General features: G+C 42.0%; 1 protein-coding gene across 6 annotated transcripts; it reads left to right on the top strand.

Moving 5' to 3' along the window:
- Nucleotides 1-2: 2 nt before the first annotated feature.
- LOC109898699 (solute carrier family 25 member 39-like) lies at nucleotides 3-14,553 on the top strand. Of its 6 annotated transcripts, none has more exons than XM_020493792.2 (12): nucleotides 3-1,006; nucleotides 4,586-4,691; nucleotides 8,925-8,984; nucleotides 9,582-9,632; nucleotides 10,711-10,820; nucleotides 10,999-11,066; nucleotides 11,209-11,333; nucleotides 11,529-11,702; nucleotides 11,896-12,005; nucleotides 12,841-12,922; nucleotides 13,040-13,120; nucleotides 13,228-14,553. In XM_020493792.2, the coding sequence occupies exons 1-12, from the start codon at nucleotides 731-733 to the stop codon at nucleotides 13,344-13,346; spliced, it is 1,362 nt and encodes a 453-aa protein (XP_020349381.2). In that variant the 5' UTR covers nucleotides 3-730; the 3' UTR covers nucleotides 13,347-14,553. The 6 variants fall into 6 exon arrangements, with proteins under 6 accessions (XP_020349381.2, XP_020349382.2, XP_031683719.1 ...); XM_031827859.1 differs by lacking the exon at nucleotides 9,582-9,632 and adding an exon at nucleotides 1,095-1,169 and having other exon boundaries at nucleotides 877-1,006; XM_020493794.2 differs by lacking the exon at nucleotides 3-1,006 and adding an exon at nucleotides 1,100-1,339.
- Nucleotides 14,554-16,653: the final 2,100 nt, after the last annotated feature.

Here is a 16,653-nt window from a genome sequence, read left to right as displayed (position 1 = left end):
TAGTTCACAGGACAAATACAAATTCTGTCATTGGGACAAACGAATAATAACAGATAGGAAGGAGGACAAACAAGCGAGGGCAAGGACTCAGATAATGTAGTGTGGCGTTTAGGACCTCATCAGTGGCTGTGCTACAGGTGTAGATGGGGGATATGACATTGTAGATTAGGAGACAGCAGTTGGCAATGAATTATTGGGTCAACCTACAGGGACATGGGGTGTCGCATCCTGCAAAGGGATTTTACAGGCATGCTGGGAACATGAGCGAAGACAGAACACAAGCTTTAGGTGGGTAATAGCCAGGCGAAGGAGATGGGACTGTAATGAAGGGAGTTCAGTCTGAGGGTAGCTATTCCTGTAAATCCACAATGGCTACTCCGGCCTTCAGTAGTTGATCTAGAAGTGCTGGAGAGACTACAGAAAGATAGGGAGGGTGTTGATCCATCTGATTTGTTTAAGAGATGTCTGGATACTGTGTATCAGGATTATATGGCCGTTTACACAGATGGTTCAGGGCGTACTGGGTCAGCCTTTGCGGTGCAGGAATGTGGGGTGGCAGTCAAGAAACATATTACAGATTAACTGGCTGTATATAAGGCAGAGTTGATAGCCATACTGTTGGCCTTGCAGTGGGTGGAGGAAGTCAAGCCAGACATAGTAGTTATTTGCTCTGATTCATGTGCAGTGTTGATGAGTCTCCAGTCCTTTAGGTCACGTAGCAGACAAGGCCATGTATAATGAGGGTCTACAAACCCATGGCAAGATTAGACAGATGGGTATACAGATAAGATTTACTTGGGTCCCAGCCCATGTGGGGGTGGAGGGGAACGAGGCAGTTGATGTACTGGCTAAGCAAGCACTTGGTAGTGGGGATGTTGTAGTTTCAATGAGCAAGTCAGAGGCAACACGCCTGATATGGACAGTGATGGTGCAGATATGGCAGGAACAGTGGACTAGAGATACGAAAGGCAGGCATTTATTTCAAGTACAGAGGCAAGTCGGGGAGGTGAGGACGCACATTTATAATTCTAACAGTTTTTTTGTTGGCAGAGTATTTAATTGTCTTAAAATATAGTTCAATTTCCTTTTGCAAGGGAAGAAGAAAATAACCAAGCAAGAACCGTGGTCAGACTAATGGAAGGCGTGTCTTGTCACGGCAGACGAATCGGGTTGGTTTACTTGTTCCTAGCTCGATAGCTTTGTCAAGTTAGCTAACAGCAGCTCACGGCTGTGAACAGCATGTCCATTCAACACTCAGGGAAACGGGCAACATGCCATGAAATCCCATCAAATTCACAACGCAGATAGATACCCTTTATAGCCACGCTATAAACTGGAGGTTAGTATCAAGCGTTGGTATGTTTTAGCTTCTGTTTTGTGATATTTAGTTAGCTAGCTAGTGTCTGTTAGCCAGCTAGCTAGCCTTAGCTATCAAGCATCTTGAATTGGGGAGGGCTGGCATGTGTTCCTGTTTTGCCATTAGATTTGCTACTCTACTGTACATGCATGATCGCTCATGTCTAGTTAACGTTAGTTAGCTACCTAGGTAGGTTCCACAACAAATGTTTTGTGAGCGTTTTATAATTGAGAAAGGAGCACGACAACATGTTTTAACATTTTTGTTTTTTTGAGCACGACAACATGTCCGTGTTAGTCCATAATCATTACATCACCACGCCAACAAGGCTACAAGGTCAGATTTGCTGACTGGGTGGAGATGTCACAAAGTATATTTGTAATTAGATGTGGGTGTAGTGCAAACATGATATGCAGTACAGTGCAATATTACAGTTACTTAGTTAGCTAGCTACATTTTGTTGTCCTGCACCAGAATATAACTTTAGCTGTGGTGCCTTTTGGACCTAATAACTTTTGGAGAAAAAAAAGACATACTTTATTTCCATCAGAAAAAGGACATGTTTGACTTTGGTCATTTTCCAATCTGTTATGTGCATAATCCTAACAGGGTGGAAATGTAAAGACTAAATTAGCCATTTCTCTGTGAGTGAGAGATTGAACTAGCACAGTGGTTCCCAAACTTTTTATAGTTCCGTACCCCTTCAAACATTCAACCTCCAGCTGTACCCCCTCTAGCACCAGTGTCAGTGCACTCTCAAATGTTGTTTTTTGCCATCATTGTAATCCTGCCACACACACACATACACACACACACACTATACGATACATTTATTAAACATAAGAATGAATGTGAGTTTTTGTCACAACCCGGCTTGTGGGAAGTGACAAAGAGCTCTTATAGGACCAGGGCACAAATAACAATATAATTTATCTCTTTATTTAACCATCTTACATATAAAACCTTATTTGTTAATCGAAAATTGTGACTAACTCGTCACAGGTTAATGAGAAAGTTGTGCTTGAAAGGATGCACATAACTCTGCAATGTTGGGTTGTATTGGAGAGAGTCTGTCTTAAATCATTTTCCACACAGAGTCTGTGCCTGTATTTAGTTTTCATGCTGGTGTAGTTTTCATGCTGGTGAGGGCCGAGAATACACTCTTACATAGGTACGTGGTTGCAAAGTGTCTTAACAGCGTGATTTGCCAAGGCAGGATACTCTGAGCACAGCCCAATCCAGAAATCTTCAATTTCGATGAGTCTCTTGTTCAGATATTGGTAAGTGGACTGGTGGCAGGGCATGAAAGGGATAACGAATCCAGTTGTTTGTGTCATCTGTTTTGGGAAAGTACCTGCATAATTGCGCACCCAACTCACTCAGGTGCTTAGCTATATCACATTTGACATTGTCTGTAAGTTTGAGTTAATTTGCACACAACAAATCATACAATGATGGAAAGACCTGTGTGTTGTACTTGTTAATGCAGACAGAGAAGAGCTCCAACTTCTTAATCATAGCCTCAATTTTGTCCCACATATTGAATATAGTTGCAGAGAGTGCCTGTAATCCTAGATTCAGATCATTCAGGTGAGAAAAAACATCACCCAGATAGGCCAGTCGTGTGAGAAACTCGTCATCATGCAAGCGGTCAGATAAGGGAAAATGATGGTCAGTAAAGAACTTTAAACTTCTCTCAATTAAGAAAAAGGTCAATACTTTGCCCCTTGATAACCAGCGCACTTCTGTATGTTGTAAAAGCGTTACGTGGTCTCTGCCCATATCATTGCATATTGCAGAAAATACATGAGAGTTCAGGGGCCTTGCTTTAACAAAGTTAACCATTTTCACTGTAGTGTCCAAAATGTCTTTCAGGCTTGTTCGGTAGGGATGTCCTTGTCTCATCGCGCACCAGCACTCCTGTGGCGGGCCGGGCGCAGTGAGTGCTAACCAAGGTTGCCAGGTGCACGGTGTACCCTCCGACACATTGGTGCGGCTGGCTTCCAGGTTGGATGCGCGCTGTGTTAAGAAGCAGTAGGGCTGGTTGGGTTGTATATTGGAGGACGCATAACTTTCAACCTTCGTCTCTCCCGAGCCCGTACGGGAGTTGTAGCGATGAGACAAGATAGTAGCTACTACAACAATTGGATACCACGAAATTGGGGAGAAAAAAGGGGTAATTTCTTTTTTTTGTAAGTCAGTCAGCTGCAGCAGGGGGAGGTGATAGTCAGAGAAATTGGAATGTGATTGTCTGCCAGCAAGCCTGCAGTACGAGACATTCGGCATGGCTTTATGAGTGCTCAGGTCCTCTGCAGTGCACAAACACATTCAATCATATGCTTGAGATGGCTCCCTCTGATCAAGAACTGGGCTAGAAATGTTTATACATCTACTCTAGAAACGATTAGCCCTTTACAGAGCTATGTTAGCGGTACTGTAAAGAGACAGGTAGATGTTCTCTCTTGTTGCTTTCTACACTCTCATTCATAATCTGCCAATTATTAATTTATATTAGTAAACACATTTATCACCCATTTCAATTTGCCATTTGTTATCACCCATTTTCAATTTGTCAGGTTCTAATTCCCCCCGCTGTCTGTATTGAATGTGGGCTTAGTCAATCTTCTGTGGATAGTAGTCTTTATGTTACCAGATGTGCTATTGTATCAGTGAGGTGTTGTGGGAGTGTGTGGGGTTTAAAAACTGGGTGTAGTAGCTAGGAGAGGGAAGACGTGCACACAAGATACCTTATCTTAGTGTGTCAAGCGCTCTATTATAACCCCTCCTATCCCACATGAACGAGGCTACTGTACGTCTAGTCACTATCACTTAGAAATAGACTCCTTAATAACAAGCTGTTTGTCATTTGGACTAGTAGTGGCTGTTGGCTATTCAAGGACCACTAAGACACACGTTTGGATAATATGCACGAGCCTAGAGTTAGGCTAAGCTCTAGCTTTACAATAGTCATGCTGTTGTCCAGGAAGTGACCAGGCTGGCCGTCTTGCCCTGAGGACATTCTGTATTTTGTCTCGGTAATCAGGCACAGTTTGACAGAGTATAGCCTAGCTCAAATCAGAGGCACTCCCCAACAGCCTTGTTTATTTCACATATAATGGAATCTGTCAAGCACTAACTAGCCTCTCATTAGAAGACAAAATTAAAGTAACACTATGACAATGCAATTTGAGTAGTGTGGTTAAAGTTGATGTTTTCTGTCTGTCTCAGGTGGTCAGGATGGGGGAAGGGCCTGTTGTTACCCCCTCAGCTGGGATCACTCCAGTGCAGCAGATGCTGGCCTCTGGCACTGGGGCGCTGCTCACATCACTGTTCGGTAAGATCAATGTCCAATAGAGGGGTACAACAACAAACATGTCCTCTCTCTGCCAATAAATAAATAAACCTACCTAGGGGAACCAGTAAAAGCACAGATTACAAACACCAAGATGGTGGACTGAACACAGCTATGTAGACCACCTCAAGATAAAAAGGTAATATTCAAAATCGGTGAGTTAGACTAAATATTAGCACTACACAATCTGGTGGGTAATAACCTTCAATCTGGATAACAACACAGAACAAATCTTAAGACTAGAGAAATGTATCAACAAATATGATGAAAACAAGCAACACCCAAACATGGCAGAGAGTAAGACATGGGGAACCTACTTCAAAATGAAAATGTGACTCTTCTACAGACACAGACAATTTAATATTTTCACCACCGGGACTGGTAAAGGACAAAACCGATCTGTTAAAATCAATAAATGACAAACTGGGTATACTTGAACTAGTCAGTGTTGGTCAATTTCTTCAACAGATGATCAGGTCTATATAATTATCAAACATTCTTAAAATAAAGTGGTGATCCTAACTGACCTAAGACAGGGAATTTTACTAGGATTAAATGTCAGGAATTGTGAAAAACTGAGTTTAAATGTGTATCTCAGCAACAAAAAAAAGAAACGTCCCTTTTTCAGGACCCCGTCTTTCAAAGATAATTTGTAAAAATCCCAAACTTCACAGATCTTCATTCTAAAAGGTTTAAACTCTATTTCCCATGCTTGTTAAATTAACCATAAACAATTAATGAACATGCACCAGTGGAACTGTCATTAAGACACTAACAGCTTACAGATGGTAGGCAATTAAGGTCACAGTTATGAAAACTTAGGACACTAAAGAGGCCTTTCTACTGACTCTGAAAAACACAAAAAGAAAGATGCCCAGGGTCCCTGCTCATCTGCGTGAACATGCCTTAGGCATGCGGACTGCAGATGTGGCCAGGGCAATAAATTGCAATGTCTGTACTGTGAGACGCCTAAGACAGCTCTACAGGGAGACAGGACGGACAGCTGATTGTCCTCGCAGTGGCAAATTACGTTTAACAATGCCTGCACAGGATCGGAACATCCGAACATCACACCTGTGGGACAGGTAAAGGATGGCAACAGCAACTGTCCTAGTTACACCAGGAATGCACAATCCCTCCATCAGTGGTCAGACTGGCTGGACTGAGGGCTTGTAGGCCTGTTGTAAGGCAGGTCCTCACCAGACCTCACCGTCAACAACGTCGCCTATGGGCACAAACCGATCGTCGCTGGACCAGACAGGACTGGCAAAAAGTGCTCTTCACTGACGAGTGCCGGTTTTGTCTCACCCGGAGTGATGGTCGGATTTGTGTTTATTGTCGAAGGAATGAGCGTTACACTGAGTCCTGTACTCTTGAACGGGATCAAGTTGGAGGATCCGTCATGGTCTGGGGCGGTGTGCCACAGCATTATCGGACTGAGCTTGTTGTCATTGCAGGCAATCTCAACGCTGTGCGTTTTGGGGAAGACATCCTCCTCCCTCATGTAGTACCCTTCCTGCAGGCTCATCCTGACATGATCCTCCAACATGACAATGCCACCAGCCATACTGCTCGTTCTGTGTGTGATTTCCTGCAAGACAGGAATGTCAGTGTTCTGCTATGGTCAGCGAAGAGCCCAGATCTCAATCCCATTGAGCACGTCTGGGACCCCCCCCCCCCCACCCACCCCCAGAAATGTCCGGAACTTGCAGGTGCCTTGGAGGAAGAGTGGGGTAGCATCTCACAGAAAGAACCGGCAAATCTGGTGCAGTCCATGAGGAGGAGATGCACTGCAGTACTTAATGCAGTTGGTGGCCACACCAGATACTGACTGTTACTTTTGATTTTGATCCCCCCCCCCCTAACTAATTTCTGTTAGTCACATGTCTGTGGAACTTATTCAATTTGTGTCTCAGTTGTTGATTCGTGTTCATACAAATATTTACACATGTTAGGTTTGCTGAAAATAAACGCAGTTGACAGTGAGAGGACATTTATTTTATTTTGAGTTTGTATACACACACTACCGTTCAAAAGTTTGGGGTCACTTAGAAATGTTCTTGTTTTTGAAAGAAAAGCACTTCATTTTGTCCATTTTAAAATAACATCAAATTGATCAGAAATACAGTGTAGATATTAATGTTTTTAATGACTATTGTAGCTGGAAATGGCAGATTTGTTTTATGAAATATCTACATAGGTGTACAGAGGCCCATTATCAGCAACCATCACTCCTGTGTTCTAATGGCACGTTGTTAGCTAATCCAAGTTTATCATTTTAAAAGGCTTATTGATCATTAGAAAACCCTTTTGCAATTATGAAAACTGTTGTTCTGATTTAAAGAAGCAATAAAACTGGCCTTTAGACTAGTTTAGTATCTGGAGCATCAGCATTTGTGGGTTCGATTACAGGCTCAAAATGTCCAGAAACCAGGACCTTTCATCTGAAACTCATCAGTCTATTCTTGTTCTGAGAAATGAAGGCTATTTCATGTGAGAAATTGCCAAGAAACTGAAGATCTCATACAATGCTGTGTTCCACTCCGTTCACAGAACAGAACAAACGGTCTCTAACCAGACTAGAAAGAGGAGTAGGAGGCCCCGGTGCACAACTGAGCAAGAGGACAAGTACACTAGAGTGTCTAGTTTGAGGAACAGAAGCCTCACAAGTCCTCAACTGGCCGCTTCATTAAATAGTGCCTGTAAAATACCAGTCTCAATGTCAACAGTGATGAGGTGACTCCAGGATGCTGGCCTTCATGAATGTCTCGTATGCTGTGTGATGGCACAAACAAATTAATTATTGATTGATGCAGTAGCCTATATAACTATTGAATTATAGGCCTAAGAAAGTTACCGTACACAGGATGTGGTCTTAGGCCTACAGCTGGTGGTTATACAAGGCTGCTATTCTAAGCCTACTAATTATGTCATTACTTATTATTATATTGATGATCATAATAATAGTAATGATAATAAGGAGATCTAGAAATAGGAGGGTTATAATTATAAAAATGATTTTTCTGAACAGTGTTAACAACACTAAATAATACCAGAGAAGTCCGATTGAATCAACGATAGTCAGTGTAAAAAAAGGGTAAAGGTACAAGGCTGTGTAGATATCTGGCTGTGTTGGCAAAATCACTACATATCCCATCGCACCTAGCCTGATGTCACAGTTCCAAGACCAATCAGAAACGTCCAGCTAACCCTATGCCAATGTCACAGTTCCAAGACCAGTGAATCTGAACTGATGTTGGGTCCGTTTTAAGTAGCAATGATATCCTTCTCCACCGTCTTACGACAGATTTCACAAACCAGTCATGACTGTTAAAAAAAAAAACTGTACGTTTCTTTCCAGCAAATTATAACTATTGTGGCAAAGGAGTTTTGAAGTTGAGGGTGCAGTATTTCTGAAGTTTGGCAATGAGGACAAAAACTAGCATAGTTCAGTAGCCAGCTAGTTTAGCCAGGGAAAATGAGCTCGGACCTAGTGCGCATGTGCACCAGGCAAATTCAGGAGACATATTATAGATTTTATGCCCTGATATCAGGAGCTGGTGGCGAAAAGTGAGATGAAACAATTCAGAGACCAAAACAAATAAATCAGATGACAAATATTTAAGCAGAGTGAATCGATATACCGTACTAAAATCAATTGTAACAAAGCTATATTAGATACTATCTCTACAGAATTAGCTAGCTTGTTGACCACGCTGATTTTCATCGGGTTACGGGCAGGATTACGATTCATGATATCAAGACTTGATCTGCACTCTTTTAGCTGTTGAAAAATAAAATGTTTGTAAGAAAGTATTTGTATAAAAACAATTAAATGTTATTAAATATGTACAGAATTTACATGAGCTCTCTGCCTAGCCTGCCACTAGGTGCCATGGCAACTGTAGAACTAGGATGAAATGTTCCATCATGGGTGACCGAAACCTCCACGACAACACAGGAGTCTGCCACAACTGCATCAGAGGCTGTCACTGGTTCACTTTGTGTGTCCGTCTGTGTCCATCTGAGCTCCGCTCCAGTCTGGTTGTACAGGTTGAGGTCTGGCTAGTCTGACCAGACTCCAAAGCCTGTGGAACAAGTGTCCAAGCCTTGTGTGTAGGAACACCCCCCTCATGTATGCACATGTTCCTCATTGACGAGACCCATGATGGGTGTAAATAGATCAGTATAATTGAATCTGTCTCTCTTTCACAGTCACACCACTGGACGTGGTGAAGATAAGGCTGCAGGCCCAGCAAACACCATTCTATCAAGGTAGAACACTAACAGATAACATTCACTGCTTATATGATGAGTCTGCTTATTGCTTCTTACCATTGCGGGGATAGTCTAAGTATTAGATGTTTATGTCCCCACTCCCCACCCCTGAAAACTGGGGCGGCAGGTAGCCTAGTGGTTAGCGCATTGGGCCAGTAACCGAAAGGTTGCTAGATCGAATCCCCGAACTGACGTGGTACAAATCTGTTGTTCTGCCCCTGAACAAGGCACTGTTCCTACGCCGTCATTGTAAATAAGAATTTGTTCTTAACTGACTTGCCTAGTTAAATAAAAAAATAAAATGTTAAAAACTCAACTGCACTGTCATCACTTTCCCTGTGAGAGACTACATTCAGCCTCTTGCCCATCTGCTCCCTGAGCCTAAATAATAGAAGAGGGGTTGAGGTAAAGGGGGTTTAGAAGTCCTTATGTCTGCAATGTTGACCTTCGGCAGCCATGTCAGGCTACATTTAGTGGAATGTGAGACATGCTTTAGCTTTTCTCTGCTCAAATGCTTATTTTGTGTGTCTTGTGCTCTTTCATTGTCTCTCCATCTCTGTGTTTCTATCTCTCTCTCTTTGCTTTGTTTCATAGCTTTAGCTGCTGACTCTGCTTCATGGAGTGGTGTAATCCGCCCCTCCAAATGTGAGTAAACCCGCCGGTGCCGCTCGCTGCATGCCCAGACTTTGCCCAGTCTGACTGACTACATGTGCCTATCTGGCACTGCTCTGCCAATATGACCTACTAACAAACTGGGTTTCCTGGGAAAACAAAACAAATGCGCTTTAGCCATAGTCTGAGCAAATTGATTTTGAAATGTTTGGCAATTATATGTACCCTCTATGTCTATATATGTAACGTCATACTCTTCCTCAGTGCATCCTCATACTCTCAGCTGAATGATTATACGGGCTACAGCCTTGGCGCTCTCTCTCTATCTCTCCATTCAGCTACACCATAACTTACTCTGAACATTTTATAAAGAAAACTAAGGAAAATTAGCCCAGATAGTGTAACCAGCTAGTTAAAATTAGCATATTGAACTTCACAACGAAATGATGTGGAAACAATGAGTGCTTTCTGGTACTTGAAAGAATTCAACATGATTCATAGCTACCAGGTATCAAATTGTGCCTTGCGGTACCTGTGTTTAGGAATCTCAAAGAAACAAACAAGTAGTTCATAGGTTATACTGTATAACACTCATTTTACTATGTCATTTTCTATTACTAGAGGAGCTCGTTTGTTTGTTTATAGATTTCTCCTCAAATACTTTGCCTTGGATTGACCATTTGCCAATACCTAAAATAAGGCAAACACTAGTAGTCCAGAGCAGGCCTTGGCTAGAGCAGCCTTGGTGTTATCGTCCCCAGTGTCTGTCTGACCGGTCATTGCCATATCCTCTGTTATTAATAGCTTATCTAACCTCTGTCATGGACACCTATCGACTGAAAAACAAACTGTTGAAGTATTTATTTTTGTACCAATGTCATTATTTTCTAGAACTATTGAATATCCATTCATTTGACATAGAACTAGAAGCTATAGATGTATCAAACATGAATGCGTGCCCTACAGAGACGCCAACGTTAGGCATTACTCTCAGTAGGTTCACATTTACCTATCTATAGTATAGATAGAAGTAGAGCATCATGTCTCATACAGTAACGTATTAACCAGTATGGTTGTTTTGGTGACCCTGTTCTTGTGTTTTGTCTCTCAGGGAAGTGCTTCCTGTATTGTAATGGCCTGATGGATCACATCTATGTGTGTCAGTATGGGGCCAGCTGCACCAGCTGGTACAAAACACCAACCCACTTCAGTGGCACCCTGGTAAGAGACTCAGAACCCTCTTATTCGCTCCCACCAACACAGCACAACATCACCTGGTTTGACATCGTTAAAACACTGGATGGGGAACGACCTGTCTTTTGAAGTCCCAAATGTTTGTATTTTTTTGGAACTCCACAGTTCCCAAGGACAAACACGGTGTGGTGTTTGTTTTTCTCAGGATGCTTTTGTGAAGATCACGCGCAACGAGGGGGTCAGGTCTCTGTGGAGCGGGCTGCCTCCCACACTGTGAGTCACTGGAGTATTTCAAGTACATGTATTTGTAATAAAGAACGGTAACGAGCGATCAGTCCTTGATTGTATAAAAGAGAACTCAGAACTATAACTTGCAGAGCTTTGAGATTGACAGACTCTTGCTGTTTGTGTACAGGGTGATGGCGGTGCCTGCCACGGTCATCTACTTCACCTGCTATGACCAGCTCAGAGACTTACTGCGCTACGGCATGGGGTTCCAAGGCAACTACATCCCCCTGGTGGCTGGGGGTCTCGCTAGACGTAAGTGGACTACATGGGACGGGGGTTCACAATGTCTTGAAGTTTATTAAGTCTTGATTATGATACAGTTCAGTTGTCACACACCACACTAAGAATGTAGATATATAATAATGCCATTATTACATTGTTCCCTTCTGTAATGTGTTTGTTGCTGCCCCTCTTCCGTTGACTCCCCTGTGTCTGTGTGTTCTCCAGTGGGAGCAGTGAGTGTGATCAGCCCATTAGAGCTGGTGCGTACCAAGATGCAGTCCCGGAAGCTGACCTACAGCGAGCTGAGGGTGTGTATCCGCTCTAGTGTTGCCCAGGATGGCTGGCTGTCCCTGTGGAGGGGTTGGGGATCCACCGTCCTACGAGACGTCCCCTTCTCAGGTGAGACTTCACCTCCATGGATGTTATGTCATTAACCATTTATCTGTCACTGCTAAGGCTTAGTTGGACTGGTTGATAGTAGTTGGGGGTTACATAATGAAGACCGCCTGTGTGGGTGAATAATAAATACTATCTTCGGTGTGATAATGTTTCTCTGTGACTTTTCAACCTGACTATTTTTCTGTGTGTGCAGCCCTGTACTGGTTCAACTATGAGCTGGTGAAGGCCCAGCTGTGTGATCAGTACAATGTGTCTCAGGCCACCTTCTCCATCAGCTTCACAGCAGGGGCCATCTCTGGAGCTGTGAGTATCTCATTAATACCTCTACTGGGAATTTACAATGTATGTAAAGTAGATGTCTTCTATTAGATTTCATGAAGAAGATTATGGATGGTTTGTACATTGCAAGGTGTATATAGTTAAATAGTCAAACACTTTTTTTATTTTCAGTTTACTGTGAGACAGAGGTGTGTTTTATTATAGGTAGATCATTGACAAATATGGATAAGAGTTCAGTGTGCTTTCTCTCACCAGGAAAGGAAAGCCAGTTGTAACACAGATGTTATTTGTATTTATGACAGAAAGAGGCCATGATAAATAAAACCAAATGCCTCTCCCTGCTGAAAACAGGCCTATGTTTGTTTAGAGAGATTCTCTCACGTGAGAGAAGTGGACACACTTACTTAGCCTAGATCTGTAATAAAACAGGAAGTTCCCTGACAAATCATGGCAGTTCTATAGTCCTCTCATGAGTTATAAGGGTTGAGTTGACACCAGAAGGGTTGACACCAGAAAAAAATAGAGAATTGCTGTGTCATTGTTGTCACCACTGCAAATTGACCATTCCAGTGTTTTACTTGCTATATTGTATTTACTTTGCCACCATGGCCTTTTTTTGCCTTTACCTCCTCCTTTACCATTTCTGGTTAAATAAAGGTGAAATAAAAAATACAATAAATTGTGACAACCATTAACTGTTGATAATTGATAACAGGTGGACCCCCTGGTTAAAGTCTGTTTTTAGTGTTTCACCTGTCTAGTTACATAACGTACTGCTGATCAATAGATCAGGGGGTAAGTTATGTTGATTTCACTGGGTATTGCTTATAGAGAGTGTGTCTATTGTCTTCTGTCCCAGGTGGCTGCCATCGTGACCCTACCTTTTGACGTGGTGAAGACACGAAGACAGATCCAACTGGGAGAGATGGAGACACTGGGAGGTGTGTAATTACAGGGTCTTATGTACCCATATGGCCATTCACGTCTGAAATTGTATTTTATCCTCTGATAGAACGTAGGATTGCCCACTAAATCTCTCTTTCTCCCCTTCCTCCTAGTCCTTGTGAAGAATCCCACATCCACATGGCATATCATGAGGGGAATTTGGGCTGAATCGGGATACAGGGGTCTCTTTGCAGGTAAGTCCAAAGGACATATAATAAGTATATATTGGCAATGCTGGTATAGTAAGCAGTCTGAATGGAGGACTAAATCAGGTAAATTGTGTCTCTTTATCCCCCCTCAGGTTTCCTACCCAGGGTGATCAAAGTTGCCCCAGCCTGTGCTGTCATGATCAGCACCTATGAGTTTGGGAAGATCTTCTTCCAGAAGATGAACCTTGACCGGGAGCAACAGGCCTGCTGAGGGGCTGTGTGTGTGGAGAAGCAGGGTTGGCTACCTTCTTCTGTGGCAGAATGGGAAGAGACTGTTCGCAGCTGCCAATGCACGCTCACATGCACGCTGTGCAAGACTGCTCCTGGTTAAGACTTTGCACCTAGAAACCTGAGCTTCAAATCACCCCGGAGGAGTCTCTGTCTCTCAATTCAGACAAAGGCAAAGACATGAGGAATGGGCTTTTTTTGTCTGTTTTCTAGCCCTTTCTATTGGCCCACAGGGAGGCTACTCCTACAACTGTGAACACTGTCATACGTGTATCCATGAATGTGTCCATTAGTTAAATTCAGAACTGTGGGGGAATGGCCCTGTGACCTCAGGCTTATTCAGGCTTTAGCATGCTTTCCTTGCACACAAAGTGTTCATCTTTGCTAGTACAGCCCCCTGCTGTTCATACCTGGGAGAACACTTCTAACAACAACCCTAAAAAAAAACTGCATGCAAAGTAATCCATTCAATCAAGACCTTCCCTTCAACTACTAGCCCAGACCAAATGCATGGCTGAGCTGGGATCAGTGGATTTTCTTCATGTAGCATTCTCTCATATTGATTTGTCATCTGACCAATGGTAGCCTACTATTCGATGTCCATTTTTGTGATGGGAATAAATACAATACTTATGTAGGTGGGTTACCATTGCTCATTCCCCTAGGATGAGAACTAGGTTTTATGAGTTAATTTGGTACATGTTATTCAATTAAATACTTCAGACAAAACAGCTGACAAATTGACTATGCTGTCTACAAGGGGTTGACATACTTAAAAAAAAAAATTGCATGATTGAATGTATGCAGGTTTTCTGTTGATCCATTTCAGAACTGGGCTGAGTCAATATAGTTTTTTTGAAGAACTTTCGTTAGATTATTTTTTTAGCATTTCAGAAAGATCTGGAGTTCTACTAACTAGGCTACTGGATTGAACTGAGTTGTTGCCTTGATCTTCAATTTGTGTGTTTATTATTTCTTGTGTACCTTACATGGATGTATAGACTGTTTTATATGCGGTGACTGGTTTTACTGTTGTTTTTATTCAATCAGAGGGATATAGATAATATAACAGAACGCCTAATTGGATTCAAAGACCTTTTTTATTTCACCTTTATTTAACCAGGAGGCTAGTTGAGAACAAGTTGAGATGGACAGTTTAAAATTAAAAAGGTGTTGCACCAATCACAAGAGCTTTTGCCTTATCTATTACCTGATGCATTTCTGTGACAGTAGAATTCTAGTTTTGAAGCAAGCGGGGAGAGGTGCCAAGATGGCGGCTTGAACAGACACTTTTTTTACCGAGCTCCGTACCTAACTTCAGGAAGATTGTGAAAAGTTTAGTCATTACTATTTTTATTTGTTCAAGATATAGGACCTTTCCTGTGACTGGAATAATAATTGGATCATTTATTTCTGCATGTCCATGCAAAGTCGTGAAGAAGTTAGCAGTACTATTGCTAATCAACAAGAGAGAAACGTGCTTATAGACAACTGCCATAACTACTCTTGGCTTATTGATAATATCATGCTTTCGAATGCAGTTAAAGATGACAATTTCCCCTCTTTACCGGTTACTCCGTGCAAACTTCCACCCTCCAAAAAAACCAATATGAACTCTGACATCGTGGCTACCCTCTCCTTACTCATCAACTCCAGGTGTGACGCCATTGAGAAAATGGTAGGCGCGAACACCATGGTTATCGAAAGCTTGAAAAAGACTGGAGTTTGCATGTGGTGATATCAAGGATGTGAAAACGAGAGTGGCAAAAGTTGAAAAAAGTGTGGAAAGGAATAACAATGTCTACCATAGACGTCTCACTGATCTGGAACAATACACAAGAAGATGGAACCTGAGACTCTACAGCTTGCCAGAGGTGGAGAATGAAGATGTGAGAGGAGAGGCTATCCGTATCTGCCAAGAAGTTTTGCCTGCAGAGAAGAACAAAGTTGGTGATACCATTGACGTTGTGCATCGCCTCGGCAAGAAGCAACAGCAAAACGATTCAAGACCTAGGGGTATCATCATCCTCTTCACTGCCAGATTCTACAGGGATGCTGTCTGGAAAGCTACTAAGAAGAACGCCTTCCTTCAGAGCCATGGTCTGCGTTTCGCCCATCTCAGCCCGGAGGACATAGAAAGAAGGAACAAGTTGTGGCCAACGATCAAGATAGCATGAAATGAGGGGAAGGCTGCTTACTTCGTCGGAGGACGAGGCTTCATCAACGGTTCAGAAATCCATATTCCTCCCTAAAATCTCACTAGAAGGAACAGGTTGATGGTTTCAGCCATGCTATTCTCATTTTCCTTATGTTGTTTACCTAACAAGCGTCAGGGGACTATTTTTCAGGAATACTCAGGTATTTCAATTTATTAGTTTGTTCTTGTATGACCAGAAGACATATTTTGTTTACAAACTTACGAAGAAGATTGAAAGCTGTATTTTTTTTTTTATGTATACAGTAACTAAGATAGTGTTTTAAAGGGCATACAGGTCTGCTCTGACTTTACACGGTTATTGCTCTATTTAATACTTATTTCCAAAAAAGGTCTTAGGAACGGTTATATGTGAGGAAAAAAAATGTATTCAATTATTTTCTGATCAGTTTTCATATACACTTAACATAGTAGGTACCCTTTTATTTAATTTTTTTTTTTTTTTTCCTCTCTGAATAGTTCCTGATTACACCAGAGGGTTTTTAGTCTCTCTTACTACAAGAACCCTTGGTTTGGTCTTGAACATAATTTTCATTTGAGTTGAATTTCAAAGCCAGATAACGTCTAGCTCAAAGGTTATGGAATAAGCTATTTTCACTTTAAATTGACTTAAATGGTGCAGATCTCGGTTCCTTATCGTTTACGTTTACTGCTCCTAAGTCTTTGACTTATCCTACTACAGTTTATACTTTTATATAATCTTTGTTGTTTTGTCTTTGTCTATAGTTTCTCTTAATGCTAGGGGGTTATGAAACAATGTGAAGTGCAAGGCCTTATTTTTATTTGCTAAACAATTTCAAACAGATTTTTGCTTTTTTCAAGTCACTCAATTTCGGCTGATACCAACTTCTGGAGGTCACAGTGAGGCAACGATATTTGGTTCTCCCATGGATCTGAATGCTCCGCCGGTGTCACTACAATGAAAAATACCTTTGGCGGTAATATTCTACACTCGGAATGTGACCCCTTTGGTCACTTTATTTGTCTTGTGATCAGTTACAATGACATTACGCTCATTACTGTAAACTTCTACAGGTACAACACCAAACATGAGAATAATTTGCTTGAATCTATA

Source organism: Oncorhynchus kisutch, linkage group LG6, assembly GCF_002021735.2.
Source record: "Oncorhynchus kisutch isolate 150728-3 linkage group LG6, Okis_V2, whole genome shotgun sequence".
NCBI lineage: Eukaryota > Metazoa > Chordata > Actinopteri > Salmoniformes > Salmonidae > Oncorhynchus > Oncorhynchus kisutch.
Note: the sequence above shows the minus strand (reverse complement) of the source record. Positions and strands in the feature narration are given on the sequence as shown.